This window comes from Chionomys nivalis, chromosome 8, assembly GCF_950005125.1.
Source record: "Chionomys nivalis chromosome 8, mChiNiv1.1, whole genome shotgun sequence".
Taxonomy (NCBI): domain Eukaryota; kingdom Metazoa; phylum Chordata; class Mammalia; order Rodentia; family Cricetidae; genus Chionomys; species Chionomys nivalis.
In genome coordinates, this window is record NC_080093.1 from 53,531,771 (window position 1) to 53,558,854 (window position 27,084).

General features: G+C 49.9%; 1 protein-coding gene across 1 annotated transcript; it reads right to left on the reverse strand.

Annotated features, from left to right (window-relative positions):
* Positions 1 to 5,018: 5,018 nt before the first annotated feature.
* Dhcr7 (7-dehydrocholesterol reductase) lies at positions 5,019 to 27,084 on the reverse strand. Its single transcript, XM_057778128.1, has 8 exons — positions 27,024 to 27,084; positions 18,390 to 18,481; positions 17,101 to 17,323; positions 15,402 to 15,492; positions 14,501 to 14,714; positions 12,297 to 12,501; positions 10,291 to 10,422; positions 5,019 to 6,612 (listed from the first exon to the last, which is right to left on the reverse strand). The coding sequence occupies exons 2-8, from the start codon at positions 18,473 to 18,475 to the stop codon at positions 6,148 to 6,150; spliced, it is 1,416 nt and encodes a 471-aa protein (XP_057634111.1). The 5' UTR covers positions 18,476 to 18,481; positions 27,024 to 27,084; the 3' UTR covers positions 5,019 to 6,147.

The window sequence follows — 27,084 nt, forward strand, 5'->3', positions numbered from 1 at the left end:
TTTCTTTCCCCAGAGCAGGGTGAGGCAAGTAGACAACACAAAACTCGTCAGACCTGGTTCAGGATTCTAGAAACAGCGGGCTGGAGGCTAGGGTCTCTTCAAGGTCTGCTTGTTCCCTGGAGATAGCCTGGGCATTTGTAGCTGATCCCAAATGTGTTTATTCAGGATTGGCTGATCTTGCTTGGGAACATGTCCCTTTCCTAATAAAAAGAAAAAAAGATTCCAAGATGCTTAAGAAATAGAGATATCCAAGCCATACCTGAGATCCTGACACAGTGACATAGCCATGAGGCACAACCTGCCCTCCATCAGAGAGAGGCCCCCTCCCTTGAACCAAACCATGAATTTAGTAGAAAATGGAACTCACTGCGAGACCACAGATCTTCCCCCTCCACCCTCCCTCCTGAAAGGACAAGGTCCCTGGGTGTTGTAGGCCTTTCCTTGTTGCTGGGACATTTGGACATTGTGACCCAGCTGTGACCTCAGGGCCTCACCCAGGAGGGGACACCAGCCCCTGCTTAAAATGACCTTGCGAGAGAAGCTTCGCGGTTTTACACACCCATTCCCCACTGTCCGAGTTCATTCTTGTTTTGGGGTTGTGTGGCCCTCTAGATGTCTGTCTTGCTATGGGGCTTCAGGATAAATAAACCAAGGTATCCATCTGTGATGACAAGGGATCCAAAAGTCAGAGAGAGACCTGAACTCCTGCAGAGGTGCTGCCCTCCGCTCTGGGCCCAGGTTGGTGAACCAGGGCATGATGGGAGATCAAAAGGGATACTCTGCTTACAGGGGTAAAGGAGGAACCCAGGGCTTTGGACAGGTCCAAGGCAATGTCAGGGAAAGAACCTGGTACATATGCTGAGGTCCTGGGTTCTACCACAAGCACCACATACCCCAGCATGGTGGTGAGTACCTGTACCCTCATTCCAGTACTTGGAAGGTGGAGGCAGGAGCTACATAGCAAATTGGAGAGCAGCCTGGGTTATGTGATGCCCTGTCTCACAAATTAACAAAAATGATGAGAACTGGGACTCAAAACTGAGCTTTCTCAGGGGCCCTTTGGTGTTGCTTTGACAAGTCAGGACATGGACACTCGGGGCCACAACGGACTAGCTTTGGGGTCCAGAGACTTTATTCATGTTTAACTGGACCTGAGGTGGCTCAAGTCACTTTGAAAAACACCATTATTTCTTACAGTCCCGTATGACAAAGCCTGCAGTGCCTCCTGTCCATGGTTCCAGTTGAGAGAAGCCATAGACACACAGCCAAGACATCTTGGCTGAATAGACACCGTTGCTAGATAACCAGAAGCCAAAGCGTGGAAACAGACTGGGACAAATAAAGGTTTTCCAACAGAACTTTCCAGACTCTGGTTCACGAGTCCCAGAGCCATTGCTAGAAGGATGGGTTATGTCTCACCTCCCCCTGCCTTTGAATCGCCCTCCAGTGTAGCAGACCAAACCCACCCACGATAACCTCACCATGTATCAAATCATCTCTGAGGTGTGGGAGCCCAGAAACACTGAGCTGGATAGCTCCAGCCTGAGCTGCCTTATGAGGTTATGGAAGGCAGCCTTTGGAGGCTGCCATCTCATCTGAAAATTCAGCAGGGCCAGGGAACCTGCCTCCAAGGCAGTGTTTGGCACATTAGTGTGGCTGTGGGTGGGAGGCCTCTGCCCATCTGCTTAGTGTCCTCGGGCTACGGTGGTGGCTCCAAGGCCACAGGCTGAAGTATCATGATCTCCATGTAGATCTGAAAAATGGGCTTCCGTCTGGTGTTACTGCGGTCTACTGATTACAGGGGTCAGTGCTATTCTCGGGGTGGGGGGGCTTCGGATCACAGGGTTGCCTACAAGTGGGTCTTGAGGTGCCATCTTGGAGGCTGCTGCAGAAGAGTCCAGAGCAAGGAGACTTAGGAAAGCCCACTGAGAGGAGAGGTTTGCCATCAGGACCAGAGTTCTGGGAACTGCAATCCGGTTGCCCTCCACCGCCTGAGAGAGTAGGATGGAGATCAGGGCCTCCCACTTTCTCAAAGTTCCTTCCTGGCTGATTCCTGGTCTAGCAAAGCCCTGAGAGAATTCTCAGCCAAGGTGCTGGAGCCAGGCAGCATGGTTGCAAAATAGAACTATGGCAAGAACAGCTGATGCAGGGGAGTTGGAAGGCACCAGAGACAGATGATCTCAGTGCCATCGATGTGGCATCTGTGGCCTCTGGCTCACACCTGCCTGTCTGCCAGTCTTCTAGGGAAGGCAGAGGTCTGGGCCTCTCAGAAAACAAAATTACTCAAAATAAAGCCAGGAGCAAGACAGCTTTCCGATAACAAACACCTGTGGTTTGTGGAGGCTGAGGGGAAACTGGATGGAAGCTGCCATCCCTGAGCCTCTAAGGGCAGGAACAAGGGGCCTCTGTGAATGGCTTAAATCACCCTTTTTTCATGTGTGTGTGGAGGGGGCGACAAGCTCAGGTATTGATCCTCACCTTCACCTTGTTTGAGACAGGGTTCCCTACTGTCTGCCCACATGCTTCTGGTTCCCATTTTGACATGAACCTAGGACTATAAATGCTCAAATCCGCTTTTTGTGAATGAGGATTCAGGTCCTCAAGTTTACACAGCAAGCAGTTTGCCCACTGAACCTGGAGTTCTCCAGTTCAGCTAGGCTGGCCCGCCAGGGAGCCCCAGCACCCACTTGTCTCTCGTCTCCCCAGTAGATTACCAGCTCACATCACCACACTCGGCTTTTTTAGGAGGGTTCTGAAAATCAAATTCAGTCCTCATGGTTGTATAACAAGCACTTTACCTACTGAGCCATTTCCCCAACCCTTAAATGCAATTCTTTTAAAAATATTTTAGGCCAGGGGCTGAAGAAATAGCTCAGTGGTTAAGAGCACTGGTCCCTCTTTCAGAGGGCTGGAGTTCAGTTCCTAGCACCCATGTGGCAGCTCACAACCGTCTCCAGTTACAGTGAATCCAGTTCCCTCTTCTGGCCTCTGGGCACCATTCACTCAGCGCTCTTATGTACTGTGGTAGTTTGAATGTAATTGGCCCCCATAATCTCATAGGGAGAGACACCATTAGGCAGTGTGGCTTTGGTGGAATAGGTATAATCTTGCTGGAGGAAGTGTGTCTCTGGGGGGCAGGCTTTGAGATTTCCTGTGCTCAGGAGACTGCCCAGTGTCTCAGTTGACTTCCTGTTTTCCACAAGATATTAGCACTCTCAGCTCCAGTGTGTCTGCCTGCATGCCACCCTGCTCTCCAGCATGATAAGGGACTGAACCTCCGAAACTGTGAGCCACCCCAAGTAAGTGTTTTCTTTATAAGAGTTGCTGTGGCCATGGTGTCTCTTCACAGCAATAAAAATTCTAAGACACATTATGTACTGGCAAAACACTCATACACATAAAATAAAAATAATAAACCTTAAAAAAAAACACTTTTAAAAGCATTTCTAATCCAGAAGCTAGGCAAACATGAGAGCATATATCTGTGATTTCGTGTACTCGGCCCCAGGTCTCTGGGCCCATCCCATGCAGTGGGGCTGGAATGAAGACACCTACCATTAAACCTGGCCTCAGCTACCAGCCAGGAACGTTTTTTAGGGCAAGCTGCTTCAATCCCCTCATCCCATAGACTCATCTGAGTAACCCAATGTTGTCACAGGTCTGTGTAACCAGAGCGCTCCCAGAAACATGGTGTGCTACTCTGCTGTGAAACCGTTCTGAGGGTCTATTGGAAAACAAGTCTGGAGGTGTCTTCACCCCGTCACTGGAGACAGCAGGGTAGATCTGCTTTTGTCTCAAGGGACACAGGACAAATGACTACCCCAGTCACTGTGATCGTGCTCACGGTTTCTAACACTCAATGTGTCTGGGTCTGTGGGAGGCCTGATGGGGTGTGAGGAGACTGCCGGGTGGTTCCGCCCAGAGCACAGTTCGGCTGGTCTCACATCGGAAGTCCCATGAAAAGCCTGGTTTGAGGCCCTACTGAGAACTGGAGCTGAGGAGTGGCAAAGGCTGACACGGTTTAGGTCCTGGGCTCTGTGGCTTACTTGTCTTCATTTCAGAGAGCAAAGTGTGGGCTTCATCTGCCGACGGCAGGGTAGGCAGGACAGACAGGCCCACAGCGGACAGTGCTCTGGGAGCAGCAGCCCACAGACCAACAGTCTTCAAGCACCAGATGTGAAGGCACCACACACCAAAGCCCCAAACCACAGCTGGGCTCCCAGGCTAAAACAAACTAGAATCATAGTCAACTGACAAGCACTACCAACATTTGAACTCAGGACTCCTGCCATATGAGCTTGAAACCTTTCTCCAGCAATAAGGAAGAATGAACTCTGACCTTCAGCCCACACAAATGAGGATGTTGAGGCCACGGGAGGGTGGGTTACCTACTCAAGGCTTTAAAGCCTTCAGAAAGCAGAGCCAGAGTTCCCATGTGAACAGTGGGACCTGGTATCTAAGTTTACAGCCACCACACCCCAGCCTCCAGTTAAGACTTTGTTCAACGGACAAATGAAAGTGCCAATGTGTGGCCAATAGAGATGCCTGAAACCCCCATGTCCACATTCTCAAGACAGACCAGGAGAGCACCAAGTTAGGCTGGTGGACTCTCTGGCTCTCTCTCCAGGAACAGCTGCCAATGTTTAACCAGCTCTAACCAGAAGCAGATCAATTGTGCCCGGGCTATGGGCACTACTCACCTCTGCTTCTCCAGAAACAAAAGTGAGGGCTCAGCTATGTGGCCCCTCCACTTGTTTGGAGCAGGTAACCATGCTAGCATCCTGTCACTGGCAAATGGAATGGATCCCTCACCCCAACAAGTAAATGATCCGGCAAAGTTCTGGAATGATGAGGGATTATTAGAGTATTGGGGCACAGTTCACCCCAATGTCACTGAAGCTTTGATAGTGCCCTATGCACCAGCTCTAATACTTCCTGGGGTTCCATCCTATACCATTTAACACCCCTACCCCCACCCCTGAACTGGTCAGGCCCATTCAGGAGACAGCACAATGTGACACATTTAAAAAGGCAGATTTAATACAAAGACTTATCCGCAAGGTGAAGAGGATCCTATCTAGTTTTACAGAATGCCCTGAGTTTTGGGGGTCAGTGTCCCTAATGAGAATGGGTGTTCTTCCCAACACTGGAATTCCTGTTGGGGAAGGTGTGGCTGAGGCCATTGGCTGGTAATATATTCTGGGTTGTCTAATCCAAATCTGTTTACCCCTGAACCAAGTGTCTTGGGGTGAACAGAAGCACCTTCTGGAAGAGGGCAGGGGGCTGAGCTGCTAGGTGGGTGGGTACTCAGGGAGTCCTGTGCTAGAAACCCTGTCTTTTTTAAAATTTTTTAAAGTATTTATTTATTTATTATGTACACAATATTCTGTCTGTGTGTATGCCTGCAGGCCAGAAGACGGCACCAGACCGCATTGCAGATGGTTGTGAGCCACCATGTGGTTGCTGGGAATTGAACTCAGGACCTTTGGAAGATCAGACAATGCTCTTAACCTCTGAGCCATCTCTCCAGCCCTAGAAACCCTGTCTAATGTCACAAAGACTTTAATAGATTAGCCAGGATGCCCACTGTGAAATGGGCAGTACCCCTGGATACCCCATGCCACTGCCTGGCATTCCTGGGGTTAAGAATCAGAAACAAGAACCCAAACAGAAAGCCTTCCTCCTACAATGGCCTCTGAGCCCTCTGCTAATCAAGACTACACACGCCTACAGACAAAAATGGTTCAGGGGCCCAGCCCAGCATGGCAGAACAGAAGGGGAAGGTGGCATTATCAAAATCCTTAGATCCCACATTGTCTCCAGTTTAATAGGTTGGCCCAATCCTAGGACACACATGGTAAGCCTAAATCATCTGGGCAGCATAGATTGCAGGCACCCAACATAAAGACAGACATGAAAGGGCCACAGTAGTCTGCCCTCAGGATGCTGAATAGAGAAAACAGTCTGCTGGGGGATCAGTGTGAACTTCGCTTCCCAGCTACCACCAGCCAGACACTGCTGGGCACCAGGCTCTCCATTCTCCAGATGAGCAAACTGATGCCCCTGCAGGGGAAGCCAGGATTCCAGCCCCCATGTATCCAACTCCACACACTCAATAAAACTTCCCTATGCATCCCAGGATGGTCCTCAAAAGATTCCAGGCAGCAGGCGGTAGGGCACTGCGGCCGTGTAGCGCTCCCAGTCACGGCCATACTTGTTGGCACAGCGGTGTTCATCACGGAGGCAGCGGTGGGTGAGCAGGATAGTCATGTAGATGATGTAGAAGTAGGGGAGAAGGTGGCCGCCACCGCAAGCCAGGCAGTAGGCTAGGCTGCCCATCAGGTCACCAGTATAGTTGAAGTGACGGGCCACACCCCAGAAGCCTGACACCAACAGCTTGGTGCGGTGTTTCTGCCCATCGGCTGATGTGTAGGAGCACTCGATGGCCTTTGGCTTCTTGCCCCAGATGAGGCAGCGCCCATCTGTCCTGCGGAACAGGTCCTTCTGATGGTTGGTCATTCGGAAGATATAGTAACCCACCAGGCCGAGCAGCAGGATGCCCACAGCATTGGGAGTGGAGAGCTGAACAGGGTGGTACACCAAGTACAGGCCCTGTGCGGGGGGAGAGAGTAAGAGGGAAGAAGTGAAGGGTAGCCCATCGTGGAGCGCAGTGGGCATCAGTGTGGCCTGAAGAGGGTAGACCCTAGCCCTGCCCCAGACACGTCACACCAGTTTCCTTTTCTGTTAAGTCACACACAGAGCCAGGCATAGTGGTACACACCTGGAATCCCAGGACTCAGGGGGATGAGGCAGGAGTACAGCAGTTCAAGACCTGCTTGGACGGTTTACTGAAACAGCATCAGACCTTGTTTCAAAATGAGTAAGAAGGGAGGGCAGAAGATGTGGCAGTTGCTTAGCATGTACAAGGTCCAGGGTTCAACTCCAAGGACTGGCAAGCGGAGGGAGACGGGGGAGGGGAAGGGAAGGGAGGAGGAAAGAGGGTTGAATACACCCAGCTCCAAACACCCTTCCTGGTTACAGAGTGTACTGTTTTCTCATGACCTGACTGATTGACTTGGGTTCTGCAGTTGCTGCATTCTGTACCATGAAGACAACCATGTTTGTATCATCATAAGGGCTAAAAGCTGTCTTTGGATCACCATTGGTTGGAGTTGATAAACCACATACTGTACAAAAGTAAACTACAACATGTAAGATAATCTGAATATATCGCAACAACTGATTCTATTTATCAACTTGGGCAGACCACTGTACACATATTTGATCAACCCTAAGTTGTGGAGGAGACTAACATTTACTTTACAACATGTAAGATAATCTGAATATATCGCAACAACTGATTCTATTTATCAACTTGGGCAGACCACTGTACACATATTTGATCAACCCTAAGTTGTGAAGGAGACTAACATTTACTTGTTTATTGTATGTGCATGCATGTGTACTTGAGCACACATGACGCAACCAGACAGAAGAAAGTGTCTGGTGTCCTCCTCTGACACACTCCACCTTCTCCTTTGAGGCTGGGTCTCTCCCCCTGGGGCTCGAGTTTCCTTGGCTAGGCTAGGGTCTGAAAAGGCTCAGTCATCCTTTTGTCTCTGCTCTACGGTTACAGGCATGCACGGAACTCCAGTTTGTTCTCTGGGTGCTGGGCTCTGAACTCTGGTCCTCCTGATGGCGCAGTACACACTCTTAAGCCCTGAGGTTCTTTCTCCAGCTGAGATTAACATTTAAACAAGCACTGAACAAAGCAGATGAACACCCACAATGTGGGGGGACTTCATTCAATACACTCAAATCAGCCTCTCTTGGGAAAAGAGGGTGCTGCCAGCATGGAATCTTTTATTTTGAACTGCAACAACAGCTCTCTCCTGGCTTCCAGACCCCCGCTGAAAAGTTTGGGGCCTCCCAGGACCCATGCTCCTCAAGAGACCCCAGACACAAATACAGAATAAGAGTGCATCTATATATACACATCTCAAAGCCATATGCCTATGCCCCAGAACACAAAGGCCGGGTTCCAGTATGCCCCCATGGACACCCAAACTCCATGGTGCTCAATCCCTTCATATGAGACAGGTATATAACAGATTTAGTGTCTCAGTACTCAGGTTGAGGCAAGAGGATTGTAGCTGAAGGCCAGCTTCACTTCATGGTGAGTCCAGCCAGCTTTGGCTGCAGGGCAGGCAAGACTACCTCAAAGTAACAAAAACAGGTCTGGGGAGATGGTTCGGCAGTTACAAAGGACTAGATTTGGTTCCCATCATCCATGTGAGGCAGCTTACAATTACCTGGAACTCCAATGCCAGAGGTTCTGGCGCCCCTGGATTCTGGGAGCATAAACAAACACACTGACAATGAAAAAGAAATCTAAGACAACAAAAGAACAAGAGACAATGTAGTACTGGTCTACACTACACAGGCTTGTGCACATCCTCCTATAAACGTGACGTCACCTCTAGATTAACCTCATTATCTACAATATACTAAATAACAGAAATGTGTAATTGCGTATGGGGAGCCTATTAAAATGTAAATGCTGGCCAGGTGGTGGTAGAGCAGGAACATGCCTTTAATCCCAGCACTGGGAGGCAGAGACAGGAGGACCTCTGTTGAGTTCAAGACCAACCTGGTCTACAGAGCGAGTTACAGAACAGCCAACGCTACACAGAGAAACCCTGCCTTGAAAACAAAATGTAAAGGTTCAGCAAATGATTGCTGGACCACACTATTTAGGGAATACTGACACAGAAAAAACTCCATATTCGTTCATCACACAGTTTTGTATGTTTTGATATAGTCTCACGTAGCCCAAGCTAGCCTTGAGCTCATTACGTAGCTGAGGGTGACTCTGAAGTCCTGATCCTCCTACCTCAACCTCCCAAGAGCTGGGATCACATGGGTGTCCAAGAAGGCCCAGCAGCAAGTTTTTAAAAAAAATACTTCCAATGCATGATTGTCTTAATCTATGGACCCCTCATTGCAGAAGCCACTGTATCCTGAGGCTGAAACAAGGCCTGCTAGATGGAAAGACTTGTGTAAGCACAGTCTCTGCCACCAGTTCACACACTGGCACTGCAGATACAAGGGGGTGACCCGTGAGCAGGTGCCCAATCAGTGGAAACCCTGGCCACGTGAGCTGCTCACGGCTGGTGAGGACCTGCAGTCAGTGTAAGTCTGGGGCTGGCACCTGTCCAAGCCCTTACCCTCCACCCCTCCCCTTTGTTGGGCACACTGCTTTCCCAGCACCCCTGCACAGGTAGCCAGGCCACTTCCACAGCCCATGTTACTATCAGCTCCGCGACCAGCTGCAGAGGCCCACCTCATTGATGGCCGCCTGGAAAGACCAACGACAGCCTTCTGTGCTGCTCTGAACTCCTTCCGACCTCTAATGAGCAGTTGCATGCACTAGTACCACGGTGCCAACATAGCCAAAGGGCGGAGATTAAGACATCCAGCCCAGCTAGAGCCACTGCTGGGCACCCTGACGGCTCCATCTTGTCTGGTTGAGTTGGGGGTTCTGCCCCGACTGCAGGGATGACTAAGGACATGCTCACATGGGTGCAATCCCAGGTCATCCCAGGCCAAGTACAGGTGGCTACAATGGATCAGCCTAAGACGCTTCAAAAGCCATTCCACACCTCTGCTGCTCAATTTCTGTACGGTTCTCAGCAGCTCTCCAAACCTTACATGGGCTAACTTTGTCCAGCTGTGACCCTGTGTGCATTAAGGAAGGCAAGGCTAAGGTACAGTTGGTAGGCCAGGTGTGTTAAACACACTAAAAAAATGTACTGTGTTCTTGAAACACCACTGAGTACTTTTTTTCTACGATTTCTTTACTCATATATTTTATGTACAGGAGTGTTCTGTCTTCGTGCACACCAGAAGATAGAATCTGATCCCATTATAGACGGTTGTGAGCCACCATGTGGTTGCTGAGAATTGAACTCAGGACCTCTGGAAGAGCAGTCAACTGCTCTTAACCTCTGAGCCATCTCTCCAGCCCCCGAAGTGCACTTTGTACTTTTGGTACTTCCAGTGGAGAGTGGGTGAAGTGGGAACCAGATCCCATGGTGGCTCAAGCATATCTGTGACACAAGGAACTTCCCCTCATGGGAGACAACACTGGTCTAGGGAGCCCCAGGGACTAACACCCTGACAAGTTCAGCACGTGTGTATGCTCAAGGACAGCCAGGAGCAACTGAAGACCACACAGGCAGTGCCCATGAGGCTGGTCGCCCTATCCCACCACCCTGCCTGGCTCCTCACCTGCAGCGTGTAGAGGTAGGGCAGCCATACACAGTCACCCCAGCCCAGGTACCACCCAAAGTGGTCATGGCAGATGTCGATGGTCTTCAGGTACCAGGTTTCGTTCCAGAAGAAATCTAACACGTAGATGGCCTGCAAGACAGAGCCACCACTGTTGCCACCACAGCCCCATGCAAGGGAGGGATGGGGGATGGACGGATGGACAGTCGGGATACTGCTAAGCAGCTTGGTTAAGTTACTGTGGGGTTGGGAGCAATCAATGGAGTGGAGGGGTCACTGCCCATCAGCAGGAAGGGCTCCCACCTATAGCTCCCATAGGTGACATTGATGTGGAGTTCAGCAGAGGTGACTCAGGATGGAAGGACTCAGGGACTATCCCTGAGTGGTAGACACCAACAAAGACATCCACGAGGTGAGTGTCCCAGAATCATGACACCCCTAAGGTGTCCAAGGAGACTGAGCTCCATTCACAGAGATAGGCAAACAGCAAAGATCCTGCTTGTCACTCAAGGGCACATGACGTCATGAGCCTGAGACACGGAGAGTCTTCCAGAGACTCGACTCATGGCTGCCTGCATAAGCAGTGTCAGAGCACCCTGCCCTAGCCGATCCCTTATAAAGGGGGAGTGCCACCTCACTCAGGCATGCTGGGATTTGCCCACAACATTTGCCTAGCACAGTCCCAGCGTCCCAAGCCTTGGCTGTGACAGGAAGCTGGCCTGAGGTGCCCAGTCCCCAGTGCTCTGTGGAAAAGTGGGTCTCTTCTGCATCCAGCTCTATGCCCCAGCACAGGAGGAGCTTCATGGAGGACCACAGAGAAGACCCTCCCTGAGGTCCTGGCCACATCACCCACTCCTTGGGTCCACAAGTGCAAATGACCAGAGCCCACTGGTGGGAGGCAGGGACCTACTCCATCCAGTCTGGTCCCACCCCAGCACTTTCCGCCAGCCTGAGCTGTGCCCATGGCTTCCTGCTGGCCTCTTCCTCCTTTGCAATCATTCCTACCTGGCACCCTGTAGCCCAGCTGGACATACCACATCCAGGCCACATCCCAACACCACCGGGCATTTCTTTCTCACTACTTTAATTATTTTTTTCTCTTTGCACATATTTTTATGTGGTACACGTGTAGGCACAAACATATGCGAGTGCATGTGCCTGTCTGTGATTGCGTGCATGCACAAGTGTGTGTGTGTGTGGCCAAAGGTTGAAGTCTTCCACGTTATCCATTGAGGCAAGGTCTCTCAGTCAAACCCAGAGCTCACTGGTATGGTTAGTCTCATTAGTCAGCCTGCTCTTGGGATCCCCTGCCACTGCCTTCTGAGGCAGGATTACAGGCGGGGCCACCAGACCCATCAAGCATTGACTTGGCTTCTGGGGACCCTAACCCTGGCCTTCATGCTTTTAGGCAAATGCTTCAACCACAGAGTCATCTCCTAAGTCTTGTTGCTGTTCTTAAAATAGGATCTTACCTCCTGGTCCAGGCAGCTCTCCAAACTAAATATGTAGCACCCAGGCAGTCTTTAACTCACAACAATCCTCCTGCTGCAGCCTCCTGAGTGATAACTACTTAGAAGTGGATGGAAATCCCCAAAAGGGCCTATATTGGTCTTACCTGGCCACAAACTCCCCAGTTCTCAATGCTTTGGACAGAGGCCTTTCCTCGGTGTCTTAACCTCTCTCACTATGCAGACTACACAGGCCACTGTTTGTACCTGGACCATGCCTATGGTCCCTTCTCTAGCTGGTTAACAAAGCCCCCGTACTCCCAGATCCTATCTGAGTGCAGTCCCTAAGGGAGCCTGACTGCAGGCCAGACTGTTTGGTGTCTACCCTGTCCCTCCTGGGGCTAACACAGGGGCACAGGCATCTATGTGATTGTAGATTCTCAGCATGTGCTCACTGTTACCCAGAACCAGCTCAGAACAGATGGCATTCTGGGAACGCTCCCAGAGCCCAGCAGGTGCAACGCCCCACCCTCCCTGGCTGTAAGCACACTAAGTTACCTGCAGGATATTGACCAAAATCATAGAGTTGGTCACATGGCCATAAAGCTCCTGTTGCTTGGCAGCAAAGGACAGATTGATAAGGGTCCAGGCCACGATTCCCGGGCGTCCATTGAAGAACAACTTGAAGTCAAACCACTTCCCAATGCGGGGGTTGAACTCAATGCCCATCATAAAGTTGTAGAAGAAATTGCCTGTGAATTTGCTTAAAAACATCAACAAAAGACATATTAAAATTTATTCTGTGAGTGTTTTACCTGCATGCTTGTCTGTATACTTATGTGTACTACGTCCTCAGAGGCCAGAAGAGGGCATGGGATGCCCTGGAACTAGAGTTACAGACAGTTGTGAGCTGCCATGTGAGGGCTGGGAAATCAAGCCCAGGTCTTCTGCAAGAGCAGTCGGTACTCTTAACCACTGAGCCATCTCCCCCTGCCCTCCAAAGACTCTTTTAGTCAACTAGCACATCTTGCGACATGTGGCTCATCCAGCTTTGTGGACACCAATGTTCAGAAACCGGCAAGTGAAGGAGGCAGCATGGATGCAGCTGTGACCGCAAAGGGCTCCCGCAGGGAGAACATGGCAGCCCCACCCTCAGCCCCACATCTGCATTAGTTTTCACACACAGTGCACCATGCTCAGCAGAGACACAGAATACAGGCTTAAGAGGCAAGTGTCCTGTGCTCATAGCCTAAGCTCTAGGGTCCACGTTTCTAACTGCTCCACAAATTCAGTGACCCCTCTCAGTCTTGGTCACCTGGCCCCACAACAGCCCCCTTATCCCAGACTGGGGCAGAGAATTAGCTGAGATAATCTGGATGGAGACCCTGCCTAGGTATAGCCTACTGTGCATGCACAGGGATTACTGCTAGCTAGGATAGCAGGTTCTCATGTCTACTTCTCACAGTTGGGCTAAGCAGAAAGAACTAAAACATCATATCTGCCAAAGCAGCAACAGCTCTGGGAGCTACAAAAGGCAGTACGGCAGTAACCTGCAGGGCAGGGAAACATAAGTCATACCGCATTCTCATCTGAGGCTGGTTCCCCAAAGTCAATCCAACAGCTAAGGAGGAGATGCACTGTTCTCATTTGGATCCCCAGAAAAAATTAAAAACTCCAGAAGACCTCACCAAGTATCTGTCGATGGGTGAATGGATGGGGGTGGGGTGAGTGGGTGGAAAGATGGGTGATGTGGGAGTGTCATATCAATCTGTTGCTTTCATTGGTTAATTAATAAAGAAACTGCTTGGCCTGATAGGTTAGAACATAGGTGGGTGGAGTAAATAGAACAGAATGCTGGGAGGAAGAGGAAGTGAGCTCAGACGCCATGCCTCTGCTCTCCAGTGCAGATACAATGAAGCTCTGACCCAGGATGGATGTAGGCTAGAATCTTCCCGGTAAGCACACCTCGTGGTGCTACACACATTAATAGAAATGGGCCAAGCAGTGTTTATATGAATACAGTTTGCGTGTCGTTATTTTGGGGCATAAGCTAGCCAGGCGGCCGGGAGCTGGGTGGCAGGAACGCAGCCCGCAGCTCCCCTTCTACAGATGGGTGGAAGGGTAAACAGACAGATGGATAAGTAGATGGGTGGGTATATGGGTAGACAGGAGAGTAGGCAGATGGATAAATAGATACATGAGCGAGTATACGATAGGTGGATGAATGGATGGGTTGGCAGGTAGGTGGATGAATGCGTAGATGGATGGATAGATAGGTGGGTGTATGGGTGAGCAGGTGGGTAGATGGATAGATAAATGTTTGTGTGGGTAGATGGATGAGTAAATAGAGGATGTGGGTGGGTGGAAAGACAGATGGACAGATGAATAAATGGATGGGTAGGTAGATGGAATGGAACTGATGGTTGGCCTCTAACTCAGTTTCCCTGAGAATGCTTTAAGCAAGCAGGGCTCTCCTTGGAAGGAGCTACAGTAAAAATAACAAGGCTAAGGCTGTTTCACAAGAGATAATCCAAAGAAGGAGACAATGATCTACCTCTGCCTCAGTCAGAAGTTGTCCTTCTGGTTTAACTGCTCTCATGGTAGCCTTGGTTACCTCTAAAGCAAGAAAATCCAGACTTCCAAACGGCTGATCCAAGATCTCCCGTCTCAGGGCTTCTCCACTTGTCTGCAGAGGAGCAGACAACCCCAGGTGGAGGTATCCACCATCCATTCTAGGCTTGACCAGCCGTTGAGGAACTTACCAGTCTTCAGCATTGGTGGGGAACAGGTAGCCCTTGATCATTGCAAATGTGGACACAGCATAGCCCAGAATATTGGCACACCACAGCAGTGGGATCCAGTTGTCAAAGATGATGGTGGGGGAGAACCAGGTTAGGAGGTAGGCATTCAAAAACCAGAGGAGGTGAGTGATGAGCCAGGCTTGCAGCCCGTTCACTTCATACTTGTTTACAACCCCTGCAGAAGGAGAATCACACAGAGCATTCTCAGTGGACCACATAGCCTGGCTGTGTACCTGCCTCACACCTTACCTGCCCCTTGGCCTCTGCTGCTGTAGACCCCTGACTGGAGCCCCCAGGTACCATTCCAGAAGGGGCATCTTCTGTTGAATACCCAGGCTTTCAAGCCAGTGGCACCCCTCACACAGTGAGAAAGTGGCTGTTCCTACTATAGCCAGAGTGGGGGAACCTCTACGAGTTTCTTCTCATGCTCTTTAGGTCTGTAAGGTGTTGGGAAGGTCAATCAAGTGGCAGGTAAGGCAAGGCCAACCCTATGTCCTCCCAGGCTCCACTTGTGCTTGCTGCAGTCCCTCTCTGAGACCTCTCGGCTAGAGAAATAGGTAGGATTCCAACCCATGACATTAGCATATGAAGCTGGGCTCCTTGAGGGATTTTAGAGATGACCCATGGATTAGTGGTAAGGCTGGGTTTGCCATATCGTTATCAAGTAGCAAAGTAGTGACAGCAGAGTCAGGGACAGCACTCCTGAGTGAGGAAGGTGCATGTCTATTATGGCATGGATGCCTAGTGGACCACATCCAAACTAAATTAGTTCTTGTCTAGGACATAGGATGGGAGAACTCTGGGAGTCAGGGACATGGGGTGGCTAGGGCAAGACAGCTACCAGCTCAGGGGCAAAGGTTACCTGCTGGAGTTATGGCACCTTCTTGGACACCTCCCACATAGCCTGGCAGAAATCTGTGGCAGAAGTCAGGAAGCCAGGAGTAAAGAAGCACCTAAGACAGAATTTTAGTTGGAAAGATTGGCAGCCTGCAGGGGATAGCTGTGTGATTTGACCTGGTCTGGTTTTATTGGACAGATATAAACACAAGACACAAAGCTTAGTGCTCCAGGAGCGAGGCAGGCTTCCCGCCGAATGTGTAAAATCCTACCCCTGGCTGTAGCCTTGTAACCTTCCAAGTCGAACACATGGGTCCTCCCAACCCCTTTTTAAGGCCATTTAAAAGCACCAAAATTCCCCCATGAGCCCCCCCCCCCATTTCAACATCACAGTTCAGATCATGTAATGTGTTCACAAGTCCTGGCAACAATTACCACAGTTTGATCTCAGAATTCTACCAAAGAGAACCCTAGGATGGGGGAAAAACAACTTGGCTGTTAAGAGCACTGGTTGCTCCCCCAGAGGACATGAGTCGATTCCCAGCACCAGCACCTACATGGCAGCTCACAACTATCTGTAAGCCACGTCCCAGGGATCCTCTGCCACACTCTTCTGTTTTCCACTGGGTACTACATACATATAGGAAAAACACCCCCACACATAAAATAATCTTTTTTTTTTTTTTTTTTTTTTTTTTTTTTTTTTTTTTGCAGGGGTGGGCAGACATTGAGACAGGCTTTCTTCTGTGTAGCCCTGGCTATCCTGGAACTCACTCTCTAGACCAGGCTGGCCTTAAACTCAAGAGATACACCTGCCTCTGCCTCCCAAGTGCTGAGATTAAAGGCATTTACCACCACCACCCAGAAAAATAAATCAATCTTTATTAAAAAATGTTTTTAATTTTAAAGAAGGGGACACCTTGTTCCCCTTGTCAACTGCCCCCAGCAGTCCCTGATAACCACCAATCCTTCCAGCCTGTGAGAATGAAACATTCTGGATGTTTCACATCAATGCAAATACTCGGTCTGGTCTTAGCGTCTGGCAGCTGTTTCCAACACTGGTCCAAAGAGTAGCCTGTACCAGAGCTCATTCCTTTCCATAGTCTAATAGTATTCGACTTATGGAAAGACCACGTTATTTACCCTGTCTTCCATTGGACAGCTGGGCTCTTTCTATGCTTTGGCTCCCATGACTTGTGCTATCCTTCTCACCCAGAGGACTGGGGGATGAAAAGGAGGGGGACCCTGGAGCGAGAGACAAGTAGTCTCCATACAAAATTCTGCCTGGGAAAAGCAAGTTGCCTGGTGTTTCACGCAGTTCCTTAACAACGCTGTCCTGGGTGTAGACTTAACAACATACCCTGCCCAACACCCAACCTGTGAAGGAAGGCTGCTCCTGCTTGGTGACCTAGTTTAGGTCAAAGAGGCTGCATCACAGACAAAGACACCATTGACCATGACTTTCTGGCAACCTGTGGAAGCAGCAGCTTAGGTCTCATTCACTGCCTGAGAGGGCCTGCTGTTGATCCTCAGTCAGGGGCTAGAAACCATGACAGTTACAAGGCGACACACAGATGTTTCTGCTCTATATAATTGCTTCTAGGCAACTGCTGCATCCTGAGAGCGGGAGCACCACTGGGTGAGAAGTCTGCTTCTCTGACAAGACCCGAGCAGCAGAACACCTTCCCCATCCACTGCACCCAGCCCCAAGGCAGAGGACCGACCTGGAAGCTGACCCACAAGGTGTACAGTTGGACAGCTTTAGCTGTCACAGGTGGTGTCTTGGCCCAGATGTCTGCCAGACTAGCACGACCGGTGGCTATGTCCAGTGCAGGGGTGGTCAGCGAGCAGCTGTACTGGTCACATGCCATGACGAAGTAGTACACAATGAACGGTGCGAAGAGCAGCAGGAAGATGATGCTGGCCAGGGAGAACCAATCCACTTCCCTGAGAGGAGGACAAAGGGCGGTCACCATCAGGCCTCCTGTTCTCAAGCCCCCCAGGGGACGAACAAACTTCCTTCTATCCTTGGGAGCCCATGATGGAGGTTTCTAAGACACCCTCCCAGCCCTCGAACCTCATAGGGGCCTCTGAAATGTCCCTTTCATTCCTTGGGCCCTATGGAGGACTCTGAGATTCCCCTTTGTCCCTCAGACCCCATGGCAGGGTACCTAAGACTCTCTTCCATCCCTTTGAGACTTGCTCTGGCCCAGGAACCCTACAGGGGTCTCTGACATGCCCTCCAATCTCCTTGGGCCACATGGGGGTCTCCAAGGTGTCCTTGTATGTGTGGGACTCTCCACACCACTCAGAACCTGATGGGCAAGGGTATCCATTCAGCAAACTCTCCAGTCAAGGCGGGTCACTCATGCTGCTCCTATATCATCACCAGAAGGTGTCCTATCTGTGGCCACCGACAAAAAGCCCAGACATGAGGGCAGGGGGCTCTTCATGACCCTCAAGGTCAGTAGCTTTCTTGGTCCTTAGCCAGGGAAGACTCTTTAACACCCAGGTACTCACATGGAACAGCATGACACCAACACAGGGCCCCTAGTTTGGTGGCAGGGTTCCAGATGGCCTTTAGACCATCTGAAATACCTAGAATCCTGGCAGAGCAAGGCAGAGGAAAGTCTCACACCTGACCTCAGGTGACAAGTTGCATTTAAAACATAGCATGCTGAAAAGACCTCAACAAGTTACCTTCAGGCCTTGAGCACAGGTGCTTATGAGTCCTCTCCCTAAGATAGCTCAGGATATACACCCGGATATGGGAAAAACTCAGACATGAGACTGTTTCCAGCCACAAGACCTCCAGACAAGGAATAGTCTACCCAAAATGGTTTCAGGGTCTTCGTTCCAATACTTTATTTTGTAGAATAGGAAACAGCTTATCTTTCATTTGTCTTTAAATAAAATAATGATTTTTTTTGTTCTAGGTTCATAACAAACCTGAGGCTGAAACCCTTGAAATCACAGTTCACCCTCTAGCTAGTAAAACACGTGAGCCCCTTACCAGGCACGGCCCCATTGTCCTTGAGATTCAGCTTTGCCATTCAGACTCTTGGTTTTGGGGCCGTTGTGCTGTGATTTGGAAGCCATCAGGTCCTGAAGGAAGAAGAGGGTCTCAGATTGTCCCAGAAAGCCAGACCCCCACCAGGACTTGAACAGGAGTCCTTTACAGCTTCTCAGCACCTGCTCACCCACACCAGATTTGAGGGGATGAGGGGGAGAAGGTGCTTTAGGCTCCTCCCTCCAACCAGGCCTTCCCACCTCTGACCCGGCTCATTAATTCCTTTCCCAGCTGTGGCAGAGGACTTGCTCTGTCTGCCACAACCCTGCTCCACCAGACTCCGCGAGGAATCTTCACCATCTTTGAAAATGATTCTCGGCTTTCGTTGTAGTCGCCACTACATCCTCTGCTCTGAGCATGCTCAAAGGCTTCTTGTTCAGCACTAGTATGAGAGGTCCCCTTCTCAGTAGACTATGACCATCTAACAGCAAGCAGCTTCCTTCCTGGGTAACTTGTTCCTTTAATTTAATGCTCACAGTGCAGGCATGTTTTATTTGGGTTCATGTATGTGCACTGTCCACCTCCCTCCAGTAGAAGGCAGCTCCCTATTCATCCCTCCGCCACCACGGCCTAGAACAGTAAGTACCTTGGGGGACACTTCATAGATAAGGTCTCCAGGTATCTCCTGGATAGAGCGCTTTCCCGTCACCTCTAAAACAAGTCTAGTTTGTAAAGTTTTAAAAAGCCAGGGATTTAAAATGCTATCTTAAAGCCCACAGAGGAACTTTAAGTGGAGAGTGCCCAGTCAGTAAAGTATCTACTGCGCAAGCACAAGGACCCGAGTTAGTCCCCAGTACGCACATGAACTAAAATTCAGGCTCGCCAGCAGAGGCCCTGCAGTCCCAGTGCTGGGAAGGAAGCAGAGACAGGAAGACCCCTGGGGTTCTCTGGCGGACAGTCTAGCTACAAGTTCAGTAAGAGATGTTATCTCAAAAGCTAAGGTGGGAGAGCCAGGAAGAACACCCAACGTGGACCTCCAGTGGCCTCCACATGCACACATGTGCACACATATTTGCACACATGCAAATACACACACATAAAAGTCATCAGAGAAAAGAGGATTAGAGCCATAGCAGGGCTGGCAGGATGGCTCAACAGATTAGAATGCTTGTCACCAAATCTGACGACCTGAGTCTGATCCACAGGACTACATGGCAGAGGAAAACCAACTCCCAGAAGTTGTCTTCCGGCCTCCACTCACACACTCCATGGCACGTGTTCATACACACGCACACACACGATTTTTAAATGTAATAAAAATAAAGGGGAGAACAGTATGCTTAGATATCTTGAGAGTCAACTGAAATTAGAGGCAGTAAGTAGAAAATTCTATAACAACTTTTTTTTCCTTGACTAGAATTCTGTTCCTTCCTGGGCTTGGTGGCATAAATCTTTAATCCCACACCTTCAATCCCAGCACTCAGGAGGCAAAAGCGGGTAGATCTCTATGAGCCTGAGGCCAACCTAGCCAACACAGTGAGTCCTAGGCCAGCCAACACTAAATAGTGAGACCCTGTCTCAAACATTAAAAAAAAAAAAAAAAAAAAAAAAGTTCATTATGGAATAAAACCAGCAGGAGACCTAGAAAAGGGATTCAAAAGAGCTGCTAAAGGAGTTGGGGTTGGAGACATGGCTCAGGTTAGGAGCATTAGCAGCACCCACATGGCAGCTCACAACCATCTGAAACCCCAGTTCCAATGCCCTTTCCTGACCTCCATGGATACTGCATGAATGTGGTAAACAAATACGTAGGCAGGTAAACACCATACACATAAAATACATAAAACAAAACCGCCAAGGGAAAATGCCAGAGCAAGGGCAGATCCCAGGATGATGGCTTCACATCCACCCAGGCAGAAGCCGCCCCGCACTGGTATAAGGTACAGACAAGAAGAAAAGCATAGTTAAGAGACTGAAAAGAATTTGCTATGGTGTAGGATGCAGTAAGGGACTGGTACAGCCAGAGAAGGATGCCAGGAGTCCTAGAGTGTTACTCTCCCAAGGCTTGTCACTTCAGTTAGGCTGGCTGCCAGCAAGCTCCTGTATCCACAAGTCTCCGTCCCCAGTGATGGGATTACAGGCACCTCTACTGTGGACTATTATTTTAACTATGTAAAGGTGTGTTACATTTGTTTATGCTGTATTGGTTTAATTATGTAAAGATGAGTTGCTGTTTCACCTTGCCTGCCTAAGGCACCTGACTGAGCTAGGCAGAGAAAGGATAGGTGGGGCTGGAGGGCAGAGAGAAAAAACAGGATGAAAACTCTAGGCTCAAGAAGAATGAGGGGAGGAGGCTGGGCGGTGGTGGCGCACGCCTTTAATCCCAGCACTCGGGAGGCAGAGGCAGGCGGATCTCTGGGAGTTCGAGGCCAGCCTGGTCTACAAGAGCTAGTTCTGGGACGGGCACCAAAGCTACAGAGAAACCCTGTCTCGAAAAACCAAAAAAAAAAAAAAAAAAAAAAAAAAAAAAAAAAGAAGAAGAATGAGGGGAGGAGGAGAGGAGGAGGAGAGAAGGAGAAGAGAAGGAGGGAGAAAGAAAGGGAGATGCCAAGGGCCAGTCAGTCGCCAGCCAAACCCGGAGTAGGATGAACAGAATGAAAGATAAAAAGCCCCAAGGCAAAATGTAGATAAAGAGAAACAAGTTAATTTACGTTATAAGAGCTAGTGGGACAAGCATAAGATAAGGCCGAGCATTCATAACTAGTAAGAAGTCCCATGTCATGATTTGGGAGCTGGTTGGTGGCCTGAAAGACAGCCTGATACACACGTGTCCATTCCAGCTTTTCTGTGGATGTCAGGGTTTTGAACCCTGTTTCTCACACTAACACAGCAGCAAGCAGTCTTACCCGGTGAGCTGTCTTCCTGGCTCCTAGGACTTTCATAAACAAAAACGTTCTGACATCTTGATTTGTTTAGTGAGAGAATATCACTGGTCTCAAAATTTACATTCTCCATGGTGAAAGGTACTCTGTCACGTAATGGGAGGGAGAGCTGCAGTGGCAGGGACGGCTTCTGCAGCAAGAGTGGAGCACGAAACAGCCAGGCCCCTCGGTGCAGCCCTAACACACTGCAGGGAGGCTCTCCAGGTACTCCCTGATTATATCTGTAGAACGGATGCAGGGAAAGAGAATTGCCCCAGAAGGGGTAGGACTCTGAGGTTCAAGCACTTGCCTGCTCAAAAGCCTACGGACCAGAGTTTGGATCTCTGTGACCCACACAAATGCCCGATAAGCATGGCAGTTCATCTGTAATTCTAGCCCCAGAAAAAAGAGACAGGATTCCCACAGCAAGCTGCCAGGCGACACTAGCTATATAAGAGCTTTGGGTTTAACAGAAAGACTGCCTCCTGCCTCAAAGAAAACAGAGAGCCACTGACAAACTCCAAAAGCATGTGGTGTATACATGTGTGTACACGCGCACAAAGTACACTCAGAAAAGGAAAAGCGGGCTTGGGAGAGGCCTGCCTTTAAGAAGTCCTTGCTCTCCGGCAATTCTTGCCTCAGAACCAGTACTGCCTGGATCTATCAGCCTGCTTTTGACAGCCCATCCCTGGCAGCTGTCACTATTTTTCTTGCCCAGCAGCACACACAGTGCACATGGTGTGTGAGCCCATTTGCAGTCCCCATGCAGCAGCCAACAGTGCCCCTATCTCCTCTATCTCTGGTACCTACACTAACCACAGCAAACCCAGGGCCACGTGCCCACATGCCTTCCAGGAGGCTCAACAGAGGAGAGTAGCATTCTTCTGGCTCTGACTCACAGATAAGCCTCGAGGATATAAAGCTTGGCACCAACACTACTCTCTGATAATCTAACATGCTAGAAAATTGCGAAAGCCAATGAAGAAAGAACTTCAGACCTCGACACTGAAGACGCTAAACAACGCTGCCCACTGAGTGCACCATCTTTCTGGGGTTTGGGAGACAGGGTCTTCCTCTGTAACCTAGACTGGCCTAGAACTCACGGCAATCTTTCTGTCTCAGCCTTCCTGTCACTGTGCTCCACCACACCTAGCAATAACATTCATCTTCTAGGATGAAAAAAAAGAGCTGACAAGATGGTTCAGTGGGTAAAGGGGCTGACTGCTGAGGCTGACAGCCTGAATTCAATGCTGGGACCCCGGTGGTAGAGGGAGAACCAATTCCTAACGGTTGTTTTCTGACCTCTATACACTGTGGCATACCTCCTCCCTCAAGAAAAAAAAAAAAAGTAAATGAAGTATAATTAAAATGCTGTGGCTCAGTTGGTAGAGTTGGTATGTGCACACAGTGTTGGGTTCCATCCCCAACAGTACATAAACTGGGCATGGTAGTGCACGCCTATAGTCCCAGCACTTGGGAGACAGAGACAGGAGGATTAGGAGTTCAAGACCAGCTTGGTCTACATGAGACTCTGAAAAAATATAAAAGTAAGCATTTTGAATTTATTTGGAGGGCATGTCTCTGACCACACCTCTGTTGCAGGCACCAAGTTCTGTGGAAAAGTACAGCCTGTGCAGTGCAGCTGGGTAGAGGGGATCAAGGGTCCTGAGCCTCACAGAACATTCAACATGTAACTGGTGCACTGATTTCTTCATTTGGAGGCTGCTTTGTAGAGACTGTATTTTTATCTTATGTGTGTGGGGTTTTGCTTGCATATATGTCTGTGCACCGTGTGCATGCGGTTCTCACGGAGGGCAGAAGAGAATGTCAGGTCCCCTGGACCTGCAGGAGTCACAATGAGCCACCACATTGGTGCTGGGCAACAACCCCAGGTCCTCTGAGAGAGCAGCCAGTAATCTTTTCCACCTCTCCAGCCCATTCTTCAGTTTTTAAAGCAGTGCCTTACTGCCACTGCCCATGCTCACAGGCACTTTGAGCGACATAATCACCTTTGACCTCTGGGCCAGAGGTTTCACAAGAATAAAGTTGTTTTTCTTAGAAGTGGCTCTTGACATGCCCAGGCTCAGAAGTCCCCCAAGGTCTGCTCAATCCTCAGCCTCATACAGAGATAAACCTTTGACAGAGGCCACCAAGTCACCAGGGAGAGGCAATGTCAAGTCAAAGGCAGGTAAGGATCCACACTGCATGTATCAAGTCCACTGCTGATATCAAGCAGAGGACAGGCTCAGGGCTTGTCACTCAACATGCAACAGAGAGGGAGCCCTGGGGTACGGGTGGGTGGAGATTTTCATAGAGGCTCAAAAGTGCTGAACCCAGCATAGGCAGGCCGCAGACGTTAACAGATTCCCTAGAATGCTGACGGCCACACCTGCATATATACAACCATCCTGGCACTCCTGGGAGTCGTCCTTCCCTTACCCTGAAGCTGGCACATTCCCATGGAACATACTAGAAACCACTGAGATGCCAAAACACAGAGTACCTCAGAAAACAACCTGGACTGGGAACCAATCTCCACAGGAATGCAAGAGATTCGAGGGCAGATTAAATGTCCTGTGGCACGTAAGTCTATGGCCCCGAGGATTTGTGTTGATCATCATTAAAGACAGATGAAGACGGTTCCCTGATGTTCCACTTGAAACCAATGGACCAGGCACAGTGATGCTCGTCTTTAATCCCAGCACTTAGGAGGCAGAAACAGACAGATCTCTGTGAGTTTGAGGCCAGCCTGGTCTACATAGTGAGTTCCAGGTCAGCAGAGCAACAATAGTAAAACAAAACAACAACAAAACAAAACAAACAACAATAAAAACCAAAAAACAATAAGAAAAAAGGAAATTATATGACCCAGGTCAAGAAAGCCAAAGGCAGGAGACAGTCAAGGGACACACTAAGCCACCATCCATACATAGCACAAAAGTAGATCTGAGGGGAAGGGCCTCTTGGGGGCCAGCATCTGAGATGGAAACTACCTGTAGAGAAAACTACTGTTCCCAGCATGGCTGGTTCTAAAAGAAGAATGCCTGTGACCTTGAGAGGTGACACCCAGGACAGAGGAAGGTGGCAGGTCTGTCCTTCTGGATGGTCATGTAGCCTTGAACCTGCTGTGTAGCCGAGAATCACCTTGAATTTCTAACTTTAGCCTTCACTTCCTAAGGACTAGGGTTATAGATGTATGCCACTACAGCTTTTAATTATTATTATTATTATTTATTTATCCTGTGGAAGGGAGCATGCGTGGAGATCAGCAGACACCTATCAAATCAGCAGAAAGCACAAACCTGTGATGCTGAGTCACACAGACGAACCTTCCAGTTACGGGGCCATGGCAAACCAAAACAAACCTTTTGGTATCTCTCATGGTTTCTGCAGGTCAGAAATTATGGGAGGATGGGATGCAGGGGAGTGTCATGGGAGCAGCCAGCTGTACATTAGAGCCTTAGGTGCCCAGACTCCCCTCCTGCAGGCCCATAAGGACTGCTGTGGCCTACCTCACGGGTGGCCTTGAGGCAGTGAACACACTCCCAAAGGCAGTGCTGGGAGAAGGGGAGCCTTTCAGACCTTGCCTTGGAGGGTATGAGACATCACCAGACCTTAGTGGGCTCAGTCATTCCACATCCTAAAGGTGCAGCAGGAAGGTAGGGCTAGAGGAGCTGCTGCTGGGGCTGTCACATGCGACACACCCCATCACCAGCAGCTACCAAGAGCCGGGTGCCCAGCCTACCTGAAGAAGGAGCAATGTCACACCCGTCTACTTCACAGATGAGAGAGAGACTGGGGAAGGGAAAGGCAGGGCAATACCCTGACTGCCAACACGGCCTAGGAGGCAAGGCTGGGTCTGAAGCTCCACTTCTGGCAAACTGGGACGCAGTGGAGTAATGATGACATGGCTAACTTTGCATATCAGATTCTAGGGACCTTCCATATCACTGGAATTTTCCAGAAGCAATAGGGTGTCCTATCTGGAGATTCGTGAGCCCGGGTGTGGTGCTGGATTTTAAGACGAAAAGGCAGCGAATCCTGGAAATGGGTGAGTGGTGAGAAGCGTGTCCACTTGCATGTACTGAGAGGAAATTATCCTGGGAAATACGTGGGGCGGTGCCAGCAGGCAGATGCAAGGACTTCCTGCAGGGCCTTGTATGGACACGAAAACTTATGTCACACCCACTGACAATCACCAGAGAAATCAGATGCTCTGGCACCCAGTGCACAAAGAGCCGGCTCTGCAGGTGTCAGTGGCGGCCAGCCCCTCCCTATCATGGAAGGACTCAGAAGACGAGGGGTTCCACTTGGATCCTCCAGGAGCATCACAAATGGGGACAAGTTGATCTTTACTCTCTTTTTCCAACAGACGAGCTTCTGTAGTTAAACGGCATCTGTGAGTCCACTGTCCCCCACAGCTTTCCCCAGGTCAAGTGAGGCTAGCTTCTGGAGGGACCCATGGCTGAAGAACTCTGACCTGACTTGTCTTGAAAGCTTGGGGTCCTGTGGAGGAACGGCAGTTCCCGAAGCCCCCAGAAATAAGCATAAGCCCAAGGAGGGAGGGAATGACCTGCCCCCATCTCTGATTCTTTGGAATTTCTGGTTCTACACAAAGCTACAGGCTGTCTGCTTTACAGAAGTTCCAAAATAAACACCAGACGTGAAACAAAGTGTTTTCTCCTCCCAAGTCCATCCCAGGCCTCATTCCCTCCCAGATTGTTTCGCAGATTATCCTTTACACACCCCTACTGGGCCACCTTTCTGTTCAAAAGCTGTTTTTTTTTTTTTGTTTTTTTTTTTTTTACCAAATTTTCTGGCAGCACGGCTTTACTGTACCCTGCCCGGTGCACCTCTTCCTGGCATGCAGTCCCATTATGTCCTTCGGCTACTTTCAGGAAGATTCTATCAGAAGCAGCTCGAAAAACTGAAGACGTCCTATTGTTTGAATTCTTCCTCTAAAAACCATCTTGATCTTTAGGGCGACTGGGAACTCTCCACAACCTGGGGAGGCCAGATATGCCTAGAGTTTCCAGAACCCTCATGCCAGCAGGCAATCCATCTGTCTCCTGGGAGAATAACTGGAATCATTCAGATTCTACTGAAGAGATTCACTAGGCTGTATGTACCCTGGGGTAGGCGCGTGGGCCAAGGGGTGTGCCTCTATTACACCTGAGCATTCGCAGGTCCCCCAGGGAGCTGGGTCCTCATCCCACAGGACATGGCTGCCTCTCCTACCCACAGGCCCCAGCTAAGCAAAGTAAAGCAAGGTCCACCGCCATACTTGCTCGCAGGTTCACCTACCTATCTGAGCAAGCACCTTCCTCACCCCCCCCCTGCCCCCGCCACCGGACCCACAGTCCTCTTCCCCAAATACACATCTCTCCAAACTCGAGCACGTAGCCCCCTCTCCTGTGCACACGCCCCCGATCTGCACACTGGTCTCCTAACCTGCGCACACGCCCCCAAATCTGCACAGTTCCCCAATCTCCCCAAAACCTGTGCAAACGCGCATGCCCCAATCGACAAACACATTCAGCTCACAAGCACATCCTCCCATCTCACACACCGCTTCCTTTGCTGAATACTTGACCCCCCCCTCCACAATCTGTACATACGGCCCCTTCTCCTGCGCTCTCGACGCCCCCCATTTCCCTGTCTGTGTGCACGGTCCCAATCGCGGACTCTGTCCTGGTCAGTGCACGCAGAACCTCACCTGCTTGCGTAGTCCAGGCGGTTGACCCGCGCTCTCCAACCGTGCCCCAAGTGTCTGCCTG

Coding starts and splice junctions, on each gene's coding strand:
- Dhcr7 (XM_057778128.1), bottom strand. CDS start 18,475: ATGGCTTCCAAATCACAGCACAACGGCCCCAAAACCAAGAGTCTGAAT. Junction 15,493..17,100: donor CCTTGTGGGTCAGCTTCCAG/GTCGGTCCTCTG, acceptor ATTCTGTCTTAG/GTGCTTCTTTACTCCTGGCT. Junction 10,423..12,296: donor TTTTGGTCAATATCCTGCAG/GTAACTTAGTGT, acceptor TCTGTCTTGCAG/GCCATCTACGTGTTAGATTT.